This window comes from Rissa tridactyla, chromosome 3 (genome assembly GCF_028500815.1).
Source record: "Rissa tridactyla isolate bRisTri1 chromosome 3, bRisTri1.patW.cur.20221130, whole genome shotgun sequence".
In the NCBI taxonomy this organism is placed as follows: Eukaryota; Metazoa; Chordata; class Aves; order Charadriiformes; family Laridae; genus Rissa; species Rissa tridactyla.
The window spans coordinates 26,974,785-26,992,743 of NC_071468.1; the positions used below are offsets into that span (position 1 = coordinate 26,974,785).

At 43.6% G+C, this 17,959-nt stretch overlaps 1 protein-coding gene across 1 annotated transcript in view; it reads left to right on the top strand.

The window, feature by feature from the left end:
* The window catches only part of PKDCC (protein kinase domain containing, cytoplasmic), a 39,580-nt gene that overhangs the window by 11,336 nt on the left and 10,285 nt on the right, over window positions 1-17,959 (top strand). Inside the window, exons 2-5 of the mRNA XM_054196569.1 lie at window positions 3,480-3,602; window positions 6,682-6,953; window positions 10,823-10,902; window positions 11,976-12,083. Of these exons, the coding sequence (XP_054052544.1) occupies window positions 3,480-3,602; window positions 6,682-6,953; window positions 10,823-10,902; window positions 11,976-12,083 (583 nt within the window). The remainder of the gene's footprint in view (window positions 1-3,479; window positions 3,603-6,681; window positions 6,954-10,822; window positions 10,903-11,975; window positions 12,084-17,959) is intronic.

Consider the following 17,959-nt stretch of genomic DNA (forward strand, 5'->3'; position numbering starts at 1 on the left):
TTTCCATTCATTTAATTGGAACCATGCTGAAAAGGCGTATGAAAACCATCACTCTGGAATATATCTAAAGTGTAGCTTTCCGACACTGAGAATGATGTCCAGCCTAATAGAATTGCAGATAGAGGAGATATTTTGGCTCATCTTTTGCTTCCAGCTATATTCAGTTTCCCCGTGTGGTTATTTTTCTTGTTATTGTATGCATCCAGCTATCTGTTTCTTACTTCACCGTCTGGGAATACAAACCATTTTGTCTCATTTCAGACCTTAAAATGGATCGGACAAAAACGAACAGGAAAGGGGGAGAGAAAAAAAAAAAAAAAAAGTATTTTGGGCAGTACCTCTGTACTGGTTGTTTCTGTGTCTTAGTAAGTTGGCTTCTTAAACGAAAGGCCCGAGAATTACCGTCTTGGAATATTCTGCGTCTATATATACTCTGTATTTTGTAACATCTGTATGCTGGGTGGTGGTTCATCAGGAGGGGATGAATGTAACCATTTTAGATGCTTAACTGGCTGTTGGGACTTGCCCAGTTTGTAATCATGGTAATTGCACACACAAATATGGCCATGTAATTACATGTGCATTTTTGCATTTAGTTTCAGGAGTTCATTTAGAAAAGTATAAATGCGGCCCAATAAATCCTTTATATCTCAGACTTCTGTGCTTTTATAACTCTATGTAATTATGTAATAACACTGCATCTGGAGAGCTTTCACTTAAGTAAAAGCAATAAAGAGCTCAGGTTAGATTATATATTCTTTGAGTTAGACCTACACTAACTTGCTCAGTACTGTGTTTTTCAGCTTGTAAGATGGATTAAATTCAGCAGTACTCATGTAAGAAAATTTTCTTGTGAGAATAAAGAGCAATTTCATATGAAACCAAAACTGGATCAGGTCATTTAAGCTTCCACAATGGCTGAAGTGAATAAATGTGTATTGATACAGTAAAATATACACCGAATACTCAGATACTCAGGCAGTGAAGAGTTTTTGCCAAGGTACAAATTGGATACTAAAATGAAAGAATTACTTATGAGCGAAGTTCCAGCTCTCTGAGAACAAAACTAAATCATTATTATTACTATTGGCATTCATGGTTTGAGATAAAATAGACACAAATAGATATCGTAACTCATTTCTACTTATGTGTTCATACGCACATAAATAGACAATAAGACTAATTTCTCAGTATTTTGTGTGCACAGATCCGTATGTGTTATGTTTTTATAATCAAATGAATATATAATTGTTGTTTGTCTTCTGTATTTCTGTTCCTGGAATGGTTTTCACAAACGTTGAGGATGTCTAATGAAGACTGATCATCTTTTTTTTGTATTCGGTGTTACTGTGACCCGACAGTTACTGTGATACTGCCATTTCCCAGACTGGATTGCTCTCTGATTTCCCGTATGGCTTTTTCCCCAATGGATAGTATTACTGTGCTAAAGACAAGAGCTGAACTCTGCAGATGATGAAGAAACAGATGTTAGATTTTGACACTCGGAAGTGAGGGTTTTCAAACCTCCTGAGCTTCATCCTGCCTTCTGAGTCTGCCCCTATGCAAGAGAGATGTGAAACACCTAGTAAGGACTGCAGAATCCAGCTTGTCTCCGAGGAAAGTTATATATCGTATTAAATATTTTAATTTCATTTCATTTTTTGTTAGTTCGGAAGGCTTAAACAGAATTGTGCTGATGTGATCCTCTAAGATAGTTTGCAGCACACAAAGATTTAACTCCTGTCAACAAGCTGCACAAAAATGGTGTCACGGATGACAAGGAACAAAACCAAGTCCGGTGTGAATCTAGATTAAAAAATGATTGCTGTTGCAATCTTTTTTGTGGTTGTGGCGGAAAAGAGAACGGTCCCTTTTCCTATTACGAATGTTCATATTGACATCTATCACAAATTCTTTGTTGTGCATCGATGCCAAAATCTTTTCGGCGTGTTTTAAAATAAAATCTTCTAGCTCTTTTTGTGTTTAGGTTAATGTCTGTGTTTAAGCAGCTGTTTTGAAATACAGTGCCGTTTTTACACCAAGAAGAAAAATTGTGTACTTCTTTTACATTTTTTGGCACCCTTTTTTCGTTTGGATGCAGCCAGCTACAGTCAGAGCCGACAGAACGGTCCGTAACAAATCCCGTGTTTGCTGACTTTTAGCCTGGTCTTTGCTTTTCTTGTGACCCGGAGGGTCACAAGCCGTAAGAACATGCTGGAGACTCGAATACGCTCACAGGGGATGGTTGTGCTCAGCCTGGCACCGCTCCCTCCGGTGATGGCGAGGGCTGGTCTGGCTCCCTGCTCTCCTGCCGCATTGGGGTTGGTCCCCGTTCCGGGCTGCGTGAGCCCGGCTTCTTCTGCAGGGCCGTATCTGAGTCCCCTCAGCTCAGAGGACAATCTCATCATCTTCCCTGAGCTTTTTTTAAAAAAAGTCACATTACTCGGGAGAAGGCAGCAGAGGAATAGCAGCAGGGCGGTTTTTTTTAATGCCGTGTTTTCACGCAGACCCTTTTACTGCATGGTTTATTTGGCTGGGGGCAGAGATTACATTTAATTTTATTTCATGTGCATGCTGTTCTGGCTGGAAAGTTGCAATCAGATCCTTATCACAAGCTCATTTAACTGCCTCTCTGCCAGGGCTTGGCAGGGAGTTTGTAAAAGCCTGTCCCCCAGTCCTGACAGACATTGTCCCACTCCATATAAAGCAAGACATCTCTCCTCCACAGTCTCTAAATATTCTTCTTGTGCAATTATTTGTGCAAGTGAAAATTAATCATTCAAATGTCCTTGGAAAGCAAATACAAGAAGGAGCTGGAGCATAGCCGAAATTGCCATTTAAATGCTTTTAAATTGAAGAAGCTACTGGCAGATAATGTTTTGGAGTATTTGCCCCTCTTTAACGACACTGCACACGGAAGTCCATCAAGTATAGCAAGAGGCAATGTCTGGCTGGGAAAAGAAGTTTTGGCATTGCAGTTGCTTTTCGAGCTACCGTGTCATTGAACTGCACATTGCCACTCAATGTACAAACAGTAGTCCTATGGGAAATGTCATTAAAAGCTATTTTGTGATGTCTTTTAAGCAGAAAATGAGTCTTATTTAGGCAGGTATTGCATAGCCTAAACTTATTTTCCTCAGATAGATTCCATTTCTGTGTTCCTGGATATTTTGATTATGTTTTTTTCTTAAACATTCATTGAGATAAGTTCTTGTACAGAGGGGTACGCAGGGGGCACATCACTGGCCTTGTGCTGTATGGTGCCCACGAGAGGCTCTGCGAGCTAACTGGGGAGTGTTCCTCAAATGAGAGGACACAAAAGCTATTGGGGGTGGGATGGGGGGTGACTTCAAGGCAATACAGTGTGTAGAGCTCAGAGCCTTGTAAGAAACGCTTACTTTGCACCTCATCCAGGGAGAAATGTAGAAGCACGCCGAGATACCTTACGCTAATATTGCCTGGTTGTGATTTTTTTTCAGCTCTATGGCTATTGCTACCAAGATAGCAACGACATCCCAGACACGCTGACGACCATCACTGAACTAGGCTCGCCTTTAGAGATGATCCAGCTTTTACAGACTTCCTGGGAAGACAGATTTCGAGTGAGTAACAACTGTTTTAGAAGGACCTTTGAGAGAGCAATGAATTCAAAAGAACATCAAGCCTGAACCAGGGGTTATGTACTATGCAGTGCAATTCACGTTTATTAAATGTTTACTTTGCATCTTGGTTTAGAAACAACATTTAGCACTCCCCTTCTGCAGAGTTTAAGATACTGTGCTGTTTTGTATGTCAATGTTATCTAGTTATATGCTTTTTACATGATATCTTCAAACATTTCTTACTTGTTAAAGCTCAAGGCCCAGGATTTTTTGGCGTTGAGCATTGTGCTCTGCAACTGGGATTTAAACAATAGAAGGATGTTACATTTCGCTGCTGATCCTTATCATAGGTCGGTTTTAGAGTTGTTTTCTACTGCTTCCTGCTCTGTTCGTTTTTTACTGGGGGAAGAGTGAAATAAATGTACACAAATCTCAAACCCGGGTTGTCCACTGCGTTGGCAGTTTACCAGGAGCACGAAGGTCACACTTAATTTGTCCAGAATGAAGCCAGACTGCAGCAATGCTTTGATCAAGACACCGCTGTCTCGCTCAGCTCAGTATATGTTGGGACGTGTCATCGGCTGAGGTTAACTCACTCCTAAGACATTGCGAGGCAGCAGCAGTCTTCATCTAACCCGCTTTGGATTGCACAGCTACACCTCTACCAGAAAATTCAATGTGCGCCCAACTGATCTCGGAGACGAAGCGGCAAGGTGCTGCCCACATCCGTACGGTTGAATTCTCGCACTCTCTGAAGGCCGGGTGGCTGCACGCAGGGTGCCGGTTGGAAGTGGTCGCTGGGTCGTGCTTCCTTCTGGATCATGCCTGGGGACGGTGCTGGAGAGTAGCCTTGGTCCCGGTTGGACTCAGGCCAGAGACCATGCGAGCAAGTGTACGTGTGGGATTAAGTTTCTGTGCCCAGGAATGTTCCCTGGCAGAGTTTATTTTACTTCTATAGACGGAGCAAGTGTGTTCCCTGCCCTAAGCTTCAGCTGCCTTGTCCTGAAAGGAGTGTGCTCGTGATAAGTGGTAGAGGTGCTCGTCACAGCTCCTGAAACACGGGACCTGTCTTTGGCTTATCTCATCCCAGGAATGCACATAATGGACTGTAGCGGCAACTGTGTATGAAGTAAATGACCAAGAGATGTGTTAGATTATGGGTAATAAACAGGGATGTTTCCATCCAGCATGGATATTTCTGAGCAAGCAATTGCAAAGGGAGATGAAGGAGAATTAGATGAAGGTGCTGAGCTGATTCACAGAGGTGGAATTACAGATGAAACATTCCTGTGCCCACCGTAATGACGTCGGAGATAATGTTGTGCTCATTAGCTTGTCTAGGACGCAACTAACGCAGGGACGGCGGAGGAAATAAAATCACGTCTTCTTGATAGGTGAGACTTGTTTGTGGTCCAGTCCTGAAAACGACTGTCTAAATATATGACCTTATTCCTACAAATAATAATTTCCTTGTGTTGACGACTCAGCAGTAAGCTTGCTCCCCAGATCTACACTCAGCAGAATGGCGTGATACAGAGCAAAGCCTTTGTCTGTGTGCTTAAAGCTTGTCGTAGCGGGGCATTTGCAGTGCCTGGCAGCAGGTACGCAGGGCAGCAGCCCATCGGGGTTGGTCACAGAGGTTCCCAGTGCGGGAGCAGGGGCGTCTTGGCGTTTGAGAAACGGCAATAATTCCAGATGGCAACCTATGTTTTTATCCAAGCTACATTCTGGGTTCGTTGGCATTTGAAGATACGCATATTATGGGTTAGTTTGGGTGGGATGTGCCTTTTATATACAGCGTGTTGCGGGATGGCACATACATGAGTCCTGTGTCCTTCCAGAGGAAGAAAAGGATGGTCAGGTCTGGCGTCTCATAACCAGGCATGAGTTCATCTACACCTGCAGGCATCTGCATGTGAACTGTGGTATCCTGTTAAGTAGGATGAAAATGTTCTAGCCTGGTCAAGCAGGAAAACGATTACAGAAGTGTACGGTAGTCCTAATGTCCCACAGGCAAAGGGTCTCTGAGGGATAACTTCAAACGTGCTCAGCTTTCTGATGAAGGATGTGTTTAGGTGCTCCCCTGGGTATACCATTTATGCCCCGGGACTGAATTTGGATTTGACTACTTCAATGCACGTGGCCTTAACAGTGTATTTTAACCAAAACCAAAGACTATATGTAAACAATAAAAAGCTTGCTAGACTGAATAAGACCTGTTGTTAATTTAACACATAGAATAAAAATTCCAGTATTTAACTGTGTTCATATTAATGCTACATTTACATTAATACGTTACATAGTGGACTCTAAAGGGATGCAAGAATTGAAACCAGTACTTTGGTAAGGGGGCTGAGTTCAACATTCGTTGGGTTTGCTGTCTAGTAATACTTACTCAAGTTCCTAACCTGCAATCGAAAAGTGCAGCGTCAGCACAGAGCTCCCACCCCAACCTCCAAGTGGCAGATGCGGGTCCACCAAGGTCGATGGACATATACCCGTACCCTGAGGCACAACAAAGAGTTACGGAGGAGTTGTGGAGCTCCTCTTTCTGGGAATTTGCTTCCTTCTCCCCCGGAAAAAGGCAAACATAAGAGGAACCAGTGGAAAAAAAAATTATAAAAGCAGTCAAAAGGCAGGATCAGTATGGAGGCAACACAGACACCGTCTGCAGTTGGAGCTCCAGGCGTGGGGCGGTCCGGCCAAAACTTCCCAGATCTGGAGTTTGTAAAAGAGCAGCATCAGGCTGCGTGGTCAAGGCCTGTGCGTAATGTGTTATTAAAAGTTAATGCTTTTATTTCTATTAAAAGTAAGAATAGCAACAATGAGCCTTGCGTCAAGAATACTGTGGGAAAGCACTGGTAAAGAAGCTTATTTTTGTTTCAAGTCTCTAAGGGTTTTACAATCAACTATGTTAATCCTATGAAAAATACCTTAGTTGCAGGATTCAGTTCTGAGGATAAGTTATAACGCTTACATTAAGTCATATATTTATGAACATATCTTCAGCTAAAGTGGTTTCCTTTATGTACTTTGTACTGAGAAAATAACGCAAGGTACCCACGTTTTTGCATTTCAGATATGTCTCAGCTTAGTTCGGCTTCTGCATTATTTGGCTCACTCTCCTCTGGGCTCCGTGACATTACTGGATTTTCGCCCTCGGCAGTTCGTGATCGTGGATGGGGAACTGAAGGTGACGGATCTGGACGATGCCAGCATCGAGGAGAGCTCTTGCACCAGTAACAGCGACTGCTTCATGGAATTCCCCGCGAGAAACTTCACCCTGCCCTGTTCGGTTGAGGGACGGTGTCAGAATATGAATGAGAAGAGGAATCTCTACAACGCCTACAGGTACGTGATCGGGTAAGGTGAAAGTGAATTAAGAGCGAGCAAAAAGTCTCCAGCATTCTCTAGTTATTCACATCAACGAGTACGTATTGTCTCAGAACCGTTACCCAAGAGTAAGTGAAGCCATGAATAATTGTTTTGTTTGTGAAAATACGTAGCATTTATAGCTTTGGAAATGTTCTGCATGCTTTGAGTGTGATTCACCGCTGTCGGTCTAATTTTACGTTGGGTTCATTCCACTGAATTCTTCACCCAAGCAGAGATTTTCATACGAGTGGAATAACGGTGCCTGTGGAGGTGGGGGCCCATTAGCTCTGCGCTGAGATGATTCAGGGGCCACAACAGAGCCCCCTCAATCACTGACCATCTGGGGCGTAATGCCAAACCTGTGGAAGCAAGGGGTGCTCCTTTTCACCCCCCTCCCCTCCCAGCCCCTCGTCTCTGCGTGGCCAGGCACTGGGGGACTGGCTCCTGGGTCTCTTCTCCCAAGTAACAGGCGACAGGACAAGAGGAGAGGGTCTCAAGTTGCGCCAGGGGAGGTTTAGATTGGATATTAGGAAAAATTCCTTCACAGAAAGGGTTATCAAGCATTGGAACAGGCTGCCCAGGGAAGTGGTTGACTCACCATCCCTGGAGGTATTTAAAAGATGTGTAGATGTAGTGCTGAGGGACATGGTTTGGTGGTGGGCTTGGCAGCGTTAGGTTAATGGTTGGACTCGATGGCTTTAAAGGCGCCTTCCAACCTAGACGATCCTGTGATTCTGTGGTGCTGCTCCCGCTCCCAGCAGCGCAGTGCCCATGACAGGGGACACATAGGTGATGGGTCACACCAGACCAGTCGGCCACGTTGAAGAAAGCGTTCGGCCAACACATCCGTCTTCCAAATTTGATTTGAAAGGTTTCTCCGTATTTACAGCGCAGTCCTTCTGGGCAATGGGTTTGTGTTGTGGTCTCGGCTCTCCCCTGTCGGCCACTGCTTCCCTCAGAGGGCTGGGCCCGGGATGCTGGGGAGCCATGTCGCTGCTTTCCGGGGAGCCGGTAGCCGATGCTCAGTGCCGTGTCCTGCCACCACCGCTCCTGCTGACGGGCACTGCTGGGGCAGGCGGCCGCCTTGTCTGGTGCAGATAGGAGGATGGAGGATCTCAAAGCAATGCCATCATGGTGTGCTCATTTCTCAGACTTCCCTTTCAAGTATCGTGCCATTCACTGCCTGCCAGACCACAGTGAGGAGAGGCCGCTCCAAAGAGAGTCTTCTGCTTTGGTCCCAGGGCGCTCACCAGCATGTGTGTTGCATTAGCTGACCACACTGAAATGGGCTGCACCACATGACAGCCATCTGCAGTTGCGCAGCGCAGTTTTCAGTCTGTCCTGCAGAATTTTCCGTTTCCATTTGCTTGGCTTAAAGATCTTGCTTAGCTTGCTAGCTTTTGGTTAAGACAGTTTGTACTGGTCCGGCTAAGAAACCTTTAGCAGGCACCCATCCGTCTGGGTCGTAAGCGGGGGGACGCGCCTGCGGTGCGGTGGGCTCGTGGCAGGTGGCTGGTCTTGGCTGAAGGAAGGGGTCTTCTTCTCCGATTACAGTTCTCAGGATCGCTTTTGAACCACGCCCCAGTGTTTTCAGCCCCTGCTTGCGCTTAATTCGGTGGAGACAGCGGGTTTTTGTCCAACAGCAGATCCATGCTAGGCTGGGCCGCGACCGCCTCTGCTAGGGCATTAGCGACAGGCTCTGTGCGCTTGTCTTGGAAAGCTAAATCTTCAGGTTGTTAGGTACAGGCTAATTTCATATTTTCGTGATGCACTCTGTGGCTGTGGGGTTAGGGGTTGCCCTCAGGACGGGGTTGCTGGTGCTGTTAGGTAGAAGTCAAAAGCAGCGATATGTCAAACAGCACATAAACCCCTTGCAGTTTTAAAATATAGCAGGCCCTAGCCTTGAACGCGTAATTAGCCTATCTAGCTGGTTTCTTTATGAGGTAAATAATTAAAGGAGAGAAAACATTTTCAAAAAAACTCCACTGCGCAGGAACTGGCCCGTCTTGACTTTCACATGGTTACCTTCTGTCGCAAATGTGGCTCTACGGGTTTTCCTCCAAATGTTTGGAGGAACAATTTGCAAAGCACTGGACAGCTTTAAAAGTAGGGATAATTAATATTTTGAATTATTAACCAATGGCTCAGATGAATTCTCCGTCATTGACAATTCTTAAATTAAGATCAGATCGTTCTCAAAAAGAAAAAAGAAAGGAAAAAGAGGCTGTAGGAACAAATGTAAAAGGATCTGACAATCTGCGTTATGCAGATCACAAGGGATGCCACTGGCCCTGGAATCGATGAATAACAAATGTTCCTGCAATTAAGTTGTGCAGGCGCCAATGTCTCTACATGTCAGAATTTCGCATGTGGGTGTTTGCATTAGAGCAAGTCGTATATTTATATAGCCACGGAAAAACAATAACCTCCGTGACTCGCGTCCGTCCAGCGTTTAGCAAAGTAAATGACAGCTGCCAAATTTTTGCGAAGGACTATTCGCAATCAGCCGGACTCTGCTGATGGATAATCTCTAAACCAAAAAAGTGAGGTAAATTTACCTCACTGTCTGGTAAATTTACCAGACAAATTATTCATTACAAATGTTATGCTGCTCTTTAGGTTTCTGTATGTGTTTATGTTAGCTGTTTCATACGCATCGCTAAGAAAACCTACCTGGGGATAATCCCGCTTAATCAGTATATTTAAATGTATTAATAATACAAAAATGGCATTTATATTATTCATTATATCTTTAAATAATAATTATAATATTTAGAAGGGATGAAAAAGGGAGTTAAAATCTCAAGGACGTATTCATTGTGCAAGTGGAATATGTCAGCTCAATAATACCTGTGTCTATCATCAATTTTTGCTGTTGGTAACATCATTTTTTAATTTGTGCTTATGTAAGACATCTGCTAGTCTCCCTCCTGAGTATGAGTCCCTGGAGGTTTCTATTTGACAATGTGGTCTCTGTATATGAAAAAAACCATCTACTTCGCAGGTTAGATGTAAAGCAGGGCAATTTCCCAGTTATATTCCTGTTCTGCTCGTTGCCTAATATTTATGTCTGATAGTTCTATTTGTGTTGTCAGATCCTAAACTGTCCATCTCTATCTTAGGTTGCTATGACACTGACTTTGCAATGGGTAGTAATATCGGCAGAGTAATAGAAATTTCAAGGAAAAATGTGAAAATTAAGTATACGTCAAGTGATGGTAAAGGCATGTTGTTTTTTCTTTTGTAATTAAAAATGTTAAAATGAAGGATATACATCCGTCAATGAATATGTACATGAATGCATCTTGAATTCAGATAAATGGTGAGAGCAAAGAAGACATTCTGAATTGCGGTGGCACTAAAACAATAGAAGAAGGCTTTCTCCTCGCAATTCATTTGAAATTCTAAGAAAACTGTAGAAAAAAAAGAATAGTCAATTATTTGAAATGAGCAGAAATTTGATTTATGCGCTCTCAAGGTTTCAAAAAAACCCCAAGACTTCTGGAGTTGATGGCATCCTTTTGGTTTATTAAAGTACAGACAGCTTTGCAAATAATCACAATCCACGGGGCTTCATAGCAAATTTCTGTATTAATGGAACATTTACACATAGTTACAAGGCAGCATTGTATGTAACAGCATGGTCTAGGTATGCCAGACAGCTGTGTGAATAGTCTCAGCTATATATTTATTTGACTATAGAATATAAGTATATTTCCTGAATAGGTCAGTGGCTTATAAGCAGTAGGAATTTTATTCCTTAAGTCATTCAGTAGTTAACAGACATTTTTAAACTTTTTTTTTTTTTTTTTAATTTTTCAATATGGGTTACTTTTCTGTTGCAGGTTTTTTTTTACGTACCTTCTTCCACACAGTGCTCCATCCTCACTGAGACCGTTACTGGATAAGATACTCAATGCAACAGGTAATCGCAATAAACATGACAATGCCAAATACATCCTTTTTTAGTGTGACTATCACATTTGGGATGTGGGGGATGCTGCTTTTATGTTCAGTATGATAGAACCAGATTGTTTTTCTATCCAGGATAAGATTTCCCCCATACAGAGAAAGCAGGAGTGGCCCTGTATACCAGAGAAATCCCATTTTGAGATTTTATCTAGGCTTCACAGAGGTATTTATTTCCTCCTGACATCTTAGCACTGGGGTGAACTGCATCCGAATGCAATTCCTTGCAGGATCTGGAGGAACCTGTGTCTCTGTCGAGGGGAATTTTAAGGATCAAAAAAAGGATACTTCCTCATTGCCAATGGTAGCAGTGGTGCTTTTATACCTCAGAAGCCAGAGGCAAGAGACATTACCAAAGATCATAGAATCATAGGATGGTTTGGGTTGGAAGGGACCTTAAAGACCATCTAGTTCTGACCCCCTGCCCTGGGCAGGGACACCTCCCACTAGACCAGGCTGCTCAAAGCCCCATCCAGCCTGGCCTTGAACACTTCCAGGGATGGGGCATCCACAGCTTCCCTGGGCAACCTGTTCCAGTGCCTCACCACCCTCACAGCAAAGAATTTTTTCCTAATCTTTGCTAATTACCAAGGTAGTGCCTTTGGGACAAGAGCAGTTGCATGTGCCTGTAAATCTGATTTGAGGGGTTTTGGTGCATTGTTTTAGGGTTTTTTTATACCTTGTACTGTGTGCATTCAATGGGGAAGTTAATGATGCCGGGCTATAGCTAATTAACAAGCAAAGTCTATATTGGCTAAAGCTCATCGCTTGTGGGGAGCTCACCGCCGTGTTTTCTGCCCGCAGGCCTGGGGTTCCCAGCTGGACGAGGCAGCCTTTGCCACGCCTGGCTGGTGCCAGGTATCAAACCCAGTTTGTAGTAACTGGGGGATTTCACGTCCACATCACGCCGCCGCCATAGAGCAGGGCACCGCTGGGCTCTGACGCTTAGGGCTTTATTCAAGTGCGACCTCATTTTGTCCTGTGCAGGTTTGTCCGCACCTAACTCATTCTTTTTCTGTGCTTTTAAAGGAGAACTTCACTGGGGAATAGATGAGACGGCTGCTCAGCTGGAGAGAGTTTTGGATCTGTATAAGAGTGGAGAGTACCTGCAGAATACGACCCGGATGCCAAAAACTGGTAAAGTGTTTTTTCTCGAAACTTAAAATTAGAGACTTTTGTCTTTATTTTGAGGTTCGAAAGGGCAAATGTGGAGAAAACGGGGCTCAGTGGCCCTTGAAATCATGCACGTGATAATCTGTTGTCTGCTTTGTGCTTGCTGGGTGCCTTCTGAAGCCCTTCTCATGAAATGAGGTAGCTGCACATCCACAGGCCTGAGCAGGCTGTAATAGGGGTAAGGAAATCCAGGGGAGAGCCTTGCTCTCCATAGCAGATCTGCAGAATTTTTCATCTCATCCACACACTCCTCTGCTGCTGGTGTATCAGAACCTGCCCAAACATGAGTCGAGGGGAATGGAATCAAGATGCCGTAACCCTCCGTGGTGTTCCTGGGACTTAGAGGAATTTCTTGCTGCGTAAGCACTTGTAGATTGGAACACTAAAATTTTTTGCTTGCTTTGCAAGAGGAAGATAAGCTGTTCCTCAGCTGTCTGGTAGCAATAGAATGAAAAAGGAACAAAAAAAAAAAAAGGACAGGATGAAAACGAAGCTGTATAATAGTAGCTTTTTCATAGAATCTCTGCAGCACCACAGGTATGCAAAATAACTATTCAAGCAGCTATGATACAGAGGGATGCATATTCTTCCCGGAAGGATAGCTTGTGGAATTACACACGTCAAAGAAGATTATGTATGATGGAAATGACTGTTAAGCCTAACAATTGGAAAAGCTGTTTTGCAAATTATTTTTGTGTACGTACAATATTCATGTCAAACTGTCAACATAATTGACTGCAAGTTGATAGGAAAATTATGGCTTTGCTGCAAAAGCTCAGTAAAGAGGGAAAGATGGGTTCTAAATGAAGATGAATGTTGGCACAGGGGGTTTGAAAAGTTCAGTGAAGCATTTGCTCTCTGAAAGAGACACAGGAGCCGAATTCATTCCTGTCGTAGCGCTGTTAACCTCAAAGGGCCATGACACCAGGGATGAATTTGACCCACTTATCAGAATAATTCAATATTTATTTTGTTGTAAAATTGGCAGGAAAATTGTTGCAGGTGTTCATTTAACTTTCTAATTTTCAGCTTTTCATCACAATCTGTGCTGAGTGATGCCTGTCAACACAGCAAAATTATTTTCAGCAGCACAATCAATAGTACAAACACGTCCTTTGTTGAAGAAGTGCCAGGAGGGCTGAAGTTTTTCTGTGATGCTGGTTGATTCCAGATTTAACTGCCATATCAGGACAAGATGAAGTTTTGAATTTTAGAGGGCTGTCATGTTTATGAAGAACCTCAGGGAGAGAAGCTTAGGACAGCGCTAGCAAATGTAACGCTGCAGGTTTCTACCAATGTGGAGCTGAGCTCCATGTATGTGTGGCTACTGTAATAATTACACATTTTTGTGTTAGTTTAATTCCGTAGAGTCCTGGATAATATAACGCAGCATCCACTACCCGTGTTTACGGTTAGGAACGACCTTCTGTCCAAGGAGCCCTTTTTATTTGTAGGACACTGCTCATGGACTTAGGCACTCTACAGCATGAGCAAAGATGTAGAAAAGTCATAGATGCTTTGTGTAACATATTTGGCCAGTCTACATTGTAGAGACCGTGAGTGTAATATTGAATTCCTTGATAGGAAAATGTTCTCAACCAATGGCAAGCCTGAGGAGTCAGATATCTTAGTGGAAATTACGCTTAGATGAGATGTGTTTTCAGACTTAGCTGCCATGCCTTTAAGATGTGCAGGCCTGTTTCTTGTTTGTTCTAAAGGTACTTTAACCAAACAGAAAAGGGGTTGTAATTTATTTCTATTTTAAGGCTCCCTTTCCTTGCCAGAAAAGTATGAAGAAGTTATATTGTGAGGGTGAAAATACGCCTACCTACTCATTCGTATCACTTTTATTCTGAACACATGCCTTCTTCAACCAGTATTTGACTGGTGACACCATGCTAGAATTAATCTTTAATATTCTCAGTCCAGAGATTATGGAATTAGAAATTATTAATTAGAAATGATCCAGAGATTATGGAATGAGCAGTTCCTCTGTGGCACGGTGAAGGTGCAGGAGAAGGTGACAGTGGTGCTGGAAAGGACTTGGTGTCCAAGGGCTCAACCTCTTCCTGCTGGCAGGATGTTCCCAGCTGAGCTGGCATCTTGACTGCTGAAACCATGGGTGAACAGCTGAGCAGATGGAGTAATTTGGACACTCTGTTACTCTCTGAAGGCAAAGAAAAAAAATTTTTAAAGTTGTGGAATTTTTTTTTAAACCTTTTCTGCCTTGCTCTGCAGCATAATGAAAGTTCAAGGAGGGTGTTTTCCAAGCCAGTGCTAGGTTAAGATAAAACTAGAGGTGATGGTGTGGTTCTTAGGCCAGATCGGAGTTAATCAGAGCTTTGCATTCATACGCCAGTGTGACAAGATTGAGCAGGCACAAGTTTGCATCAGTTTTACTCCAGATGATGGAAATCTCACAAGGTGACTTGTCTCCCAGGACTTTCGCTCTCTCAAATGGTAGGAATGGTAAGAATTAATAATGCCAGTCTCCTCTGGCATCTAAAGGGTTGTGACAAAATAAGGCCTTTATGGTGTGTGATCTATTTTGAAATCCTAAAAGCAGAACCAGAGGAGAATTCAGATCCAATAATTGCAAGATTTTGTTTTGTTTTCTTTTTTGGGAAAAAAAACCAAACAACCCACGGAAGGTTCAGGTAATGGTGCTTCAGAATTTGTGTTAGGTCTAAGTGCTAAATTATCCATTGTCTTGGATAGAACACTGTAAATTCGTGCTAGGGAAGAAGAGATCATGATCTCGGGCGAGTGATCTAAGGCCATAACTAAAACATAAACTTTGAGGAAACAGTCTATTATCTATCTGAACCTATGTTTTTGAAAGGAAGACCTCCTCCTGTGAACACCATGAAGTGAGAAAGGTGATATTGATAATCAGTAGGGAAGTGACACGAAGAAAGTTCTTGTCAACCCTAGTGTTCCCATAAATAAAGTTTAACAAGATGACATAGTCATATTACAGAAGGTCTTGGATATTAAGCTTTCACTGTGCTTCAGTTGTAAAAGATTTTATAGTGCTGTAAATTATATTATGCTCTGGACTTTGCTTTAGTATCTTAGAAACAGAGTAGAGGCGTGGGAGACATTCGATAGCTATGTATGTGTTCTGTTATCATAAATCACACTACTGTTAATGTTGATATAGGAACATTACAGTGTTTAAAACAACACCATGAACAAATACTTTTATATTCCATTGACTGTTGGTCTCTCTTGCTGGAATCCAGAAAAATGTGAATTAAAACAGGAACCTCGTATTTCTTCTGACATATGTTATCTAAAAATGATTAAATCGTTCCATTAATTATCCAGACTAAGAAGACTATAAAAAAATCTACTGATGTTCATCAGTAAAGCCCTGCCCCAGTATCAACGTTTTTATTACTTACTGATTTGTACCAACTGGGGGTCTGGCCCTTGAGCTAAGCCCCAGCCCTTCAGTTAACTCAGAATTTACTCAGAAATGCGTGAAATCAGCTAACACTAGTAAATCTGATAGCTTTGTTATTCATTAAAGCTAATAGATGACCCATTATTAGGCCTGAGGGTGTGCAAGCCCACAGAAAGGCATAATTAGCTGCTGCCGTTAGTTGAAAGTACATTCTCAATGCTAAAAAAGCTGGAAGGCTGGACATAAAGCACAGACACTTCATGTTTTCCTTTGTCTTAAGACAATTTGGCAGGATTATGCTGTATGTAAACATTTATAGTACAACAGTGTTTTGAAAAAATATTCTGCAGGGTCACTATAGCAACCTGCTTAGGAAATTGTAAATCCACCCAAGAATTACTGAAATCGAGGGGAGCGGTGTGTTTGTGTGCACATGTGTAAGCGCGAGAGAGAAATTTTGCAAAGTTGCTGGAATATTTTTTGAGGCAGTTTGTGTATCCTGCGGCAGGCCACAATGCGAAGGCAAAAAGCATGCTGCTCAAGGCGCTCGAAGGCTCAGATGCGAACATACCACAGCCCCGTCCTCGCAGCCCAGACTCCTGCTTTATCTGGCACTTGTGCATTTGGTGTTTCTTTCCCAGGGACGTCTGCTTTGTGGCCGGCTGAGGGGGAAAGCACAGAATCCTAGAATGGTTCGGGTTGGAAGGGACCTTAAAGATCATCTGGTTCCAACCCCCCTGCCCTGGGCAGGGACACCTCCCACTAGACCAGGCTGCTCAAAGCCCCATCCAGCCTGGCCTTGAACACTTCCAGGGATGGGGCATCCATAGCTTCTCTGGGCAGCCTGTTCCAGTGCCTCACCACCCTCACAGCAAAGAATTTCTTCCTAATTTCTCATCTAAATTTCCCCTCTTTCAGTTGAAAACCGTTACCCCTTGTCCTATCGCTCCACTCCCTGATAAAGAGCCCCTCCGCATCTCCCCTGTAGGCCCCTTTAGGTACTGGAAGGCTGCTAGAAGGTGTCCCTGGACCCCTCTCTTCTCCAGGCTGAAAGGCACAGAGGGATTTCGCATCAGCAGCTGGGCAATCCCATCACACAGAGGGACACAGGAGCAGGTTCTTTTGCACCCTGATGGCACTGGAAATACAATGGGGCTGTATAACAGCATAGTGACCCGTTGGTTGTTGCTCACACTTATCTCCGCCGTCGTGCAAACCATATGCCCTGTTCATTGAGCAACGTTCCCCTGTTTCGAAACTTCTCTAGGTCCAACCTGGTAGCAGCGTACAGCAAAATGCTTTCCGCTGATGACTTAGGACCTCAGCTCCTTTCAAGAACACTAACGAAGTCACTGAGTGTCTTACAAATCCTGTAGGCGTCTGTCTTTAAGCTTGAATACCCCATGCATTTGACCTTAGGCACCTTCTGGCTCGTCCATCATCAGCATCATTGTTTTTATGAGCCAGATGCAGCTTTCAAGCGTCTGTGGCACTAGCGGGGGCTAGTTGCCATCAGTAAGTGGGTGTGAGCGGCAGTGGCGGCCGTGGGTGCAGAGCAGCTCCGCAGCCCCAGTGAGCGGCCCTGGGACGTGGGGCACAAGGCAGGAAGGCCGCTCCAGCTGTGTCACGTTAAGGGGAATAAAATGTAAAGGAACATGTCGTTCTTCTCCTTATTTATTTGTGTGTTTCGGTGACAGCCTGCATGCGGATTTAAATATGGCTCTACTGTAAGCACAATAGAAGCATATAAAAAGAGGCGAGCCGTACTCTGCTTCCAGCCTGCATGCGGGAAACAGCCAAAGGACGGGAATACTCACCAGAGGAGCAGGGCTGTCTCCCGGTCTGATGGCAAAGCCCTCTCCTGCCAGGCCTGCCTGTCCTTCCAGACAGTTGGGATTCGTCAGAAACGGTTGAAGGCAGAAGCAGGCGGGATACGCCTAGCATGTCGTTCTCTCAGACGTACTGAAAAATAGCTTTCCATAGCCCAAGTGTGCATAAAGCTTTGCAAGGCTTGTTGTCAGAAGCATGTTTAAATGGGAGGTACTGAAGCATGAGGAAAATTTCAGCGTAAAATGAAGCATCCTAAAAACATAAGTGTATTATTGTCTATTTTGGATCCGATTCTGTTCTCCTTAAGCTCCCTGGGAATCGGTGGGGACTGTTTGTAGAGCAAAACGCTGCTCAATACCGCTTTTTGCTGAGATTGGCAAGATCAAGGCTCTTTCTGCTTACTTGTAAGCAAAGCAATTAAAAGCAAATCCAGAGTCGACTGCCAGTGCTCCTCTCGGGAGTGGAGGAAAAGGGGAGGGAGGAAAAGGAGCAACATGATTTCTCTCTCAAGGATGACCAATACTGCGTCTGTCTCGTTGACCCATGGTGTATTGGCAGGTGATAACTAGAAAAGAGAACTGGGCAAATTTCCAACAAGTAG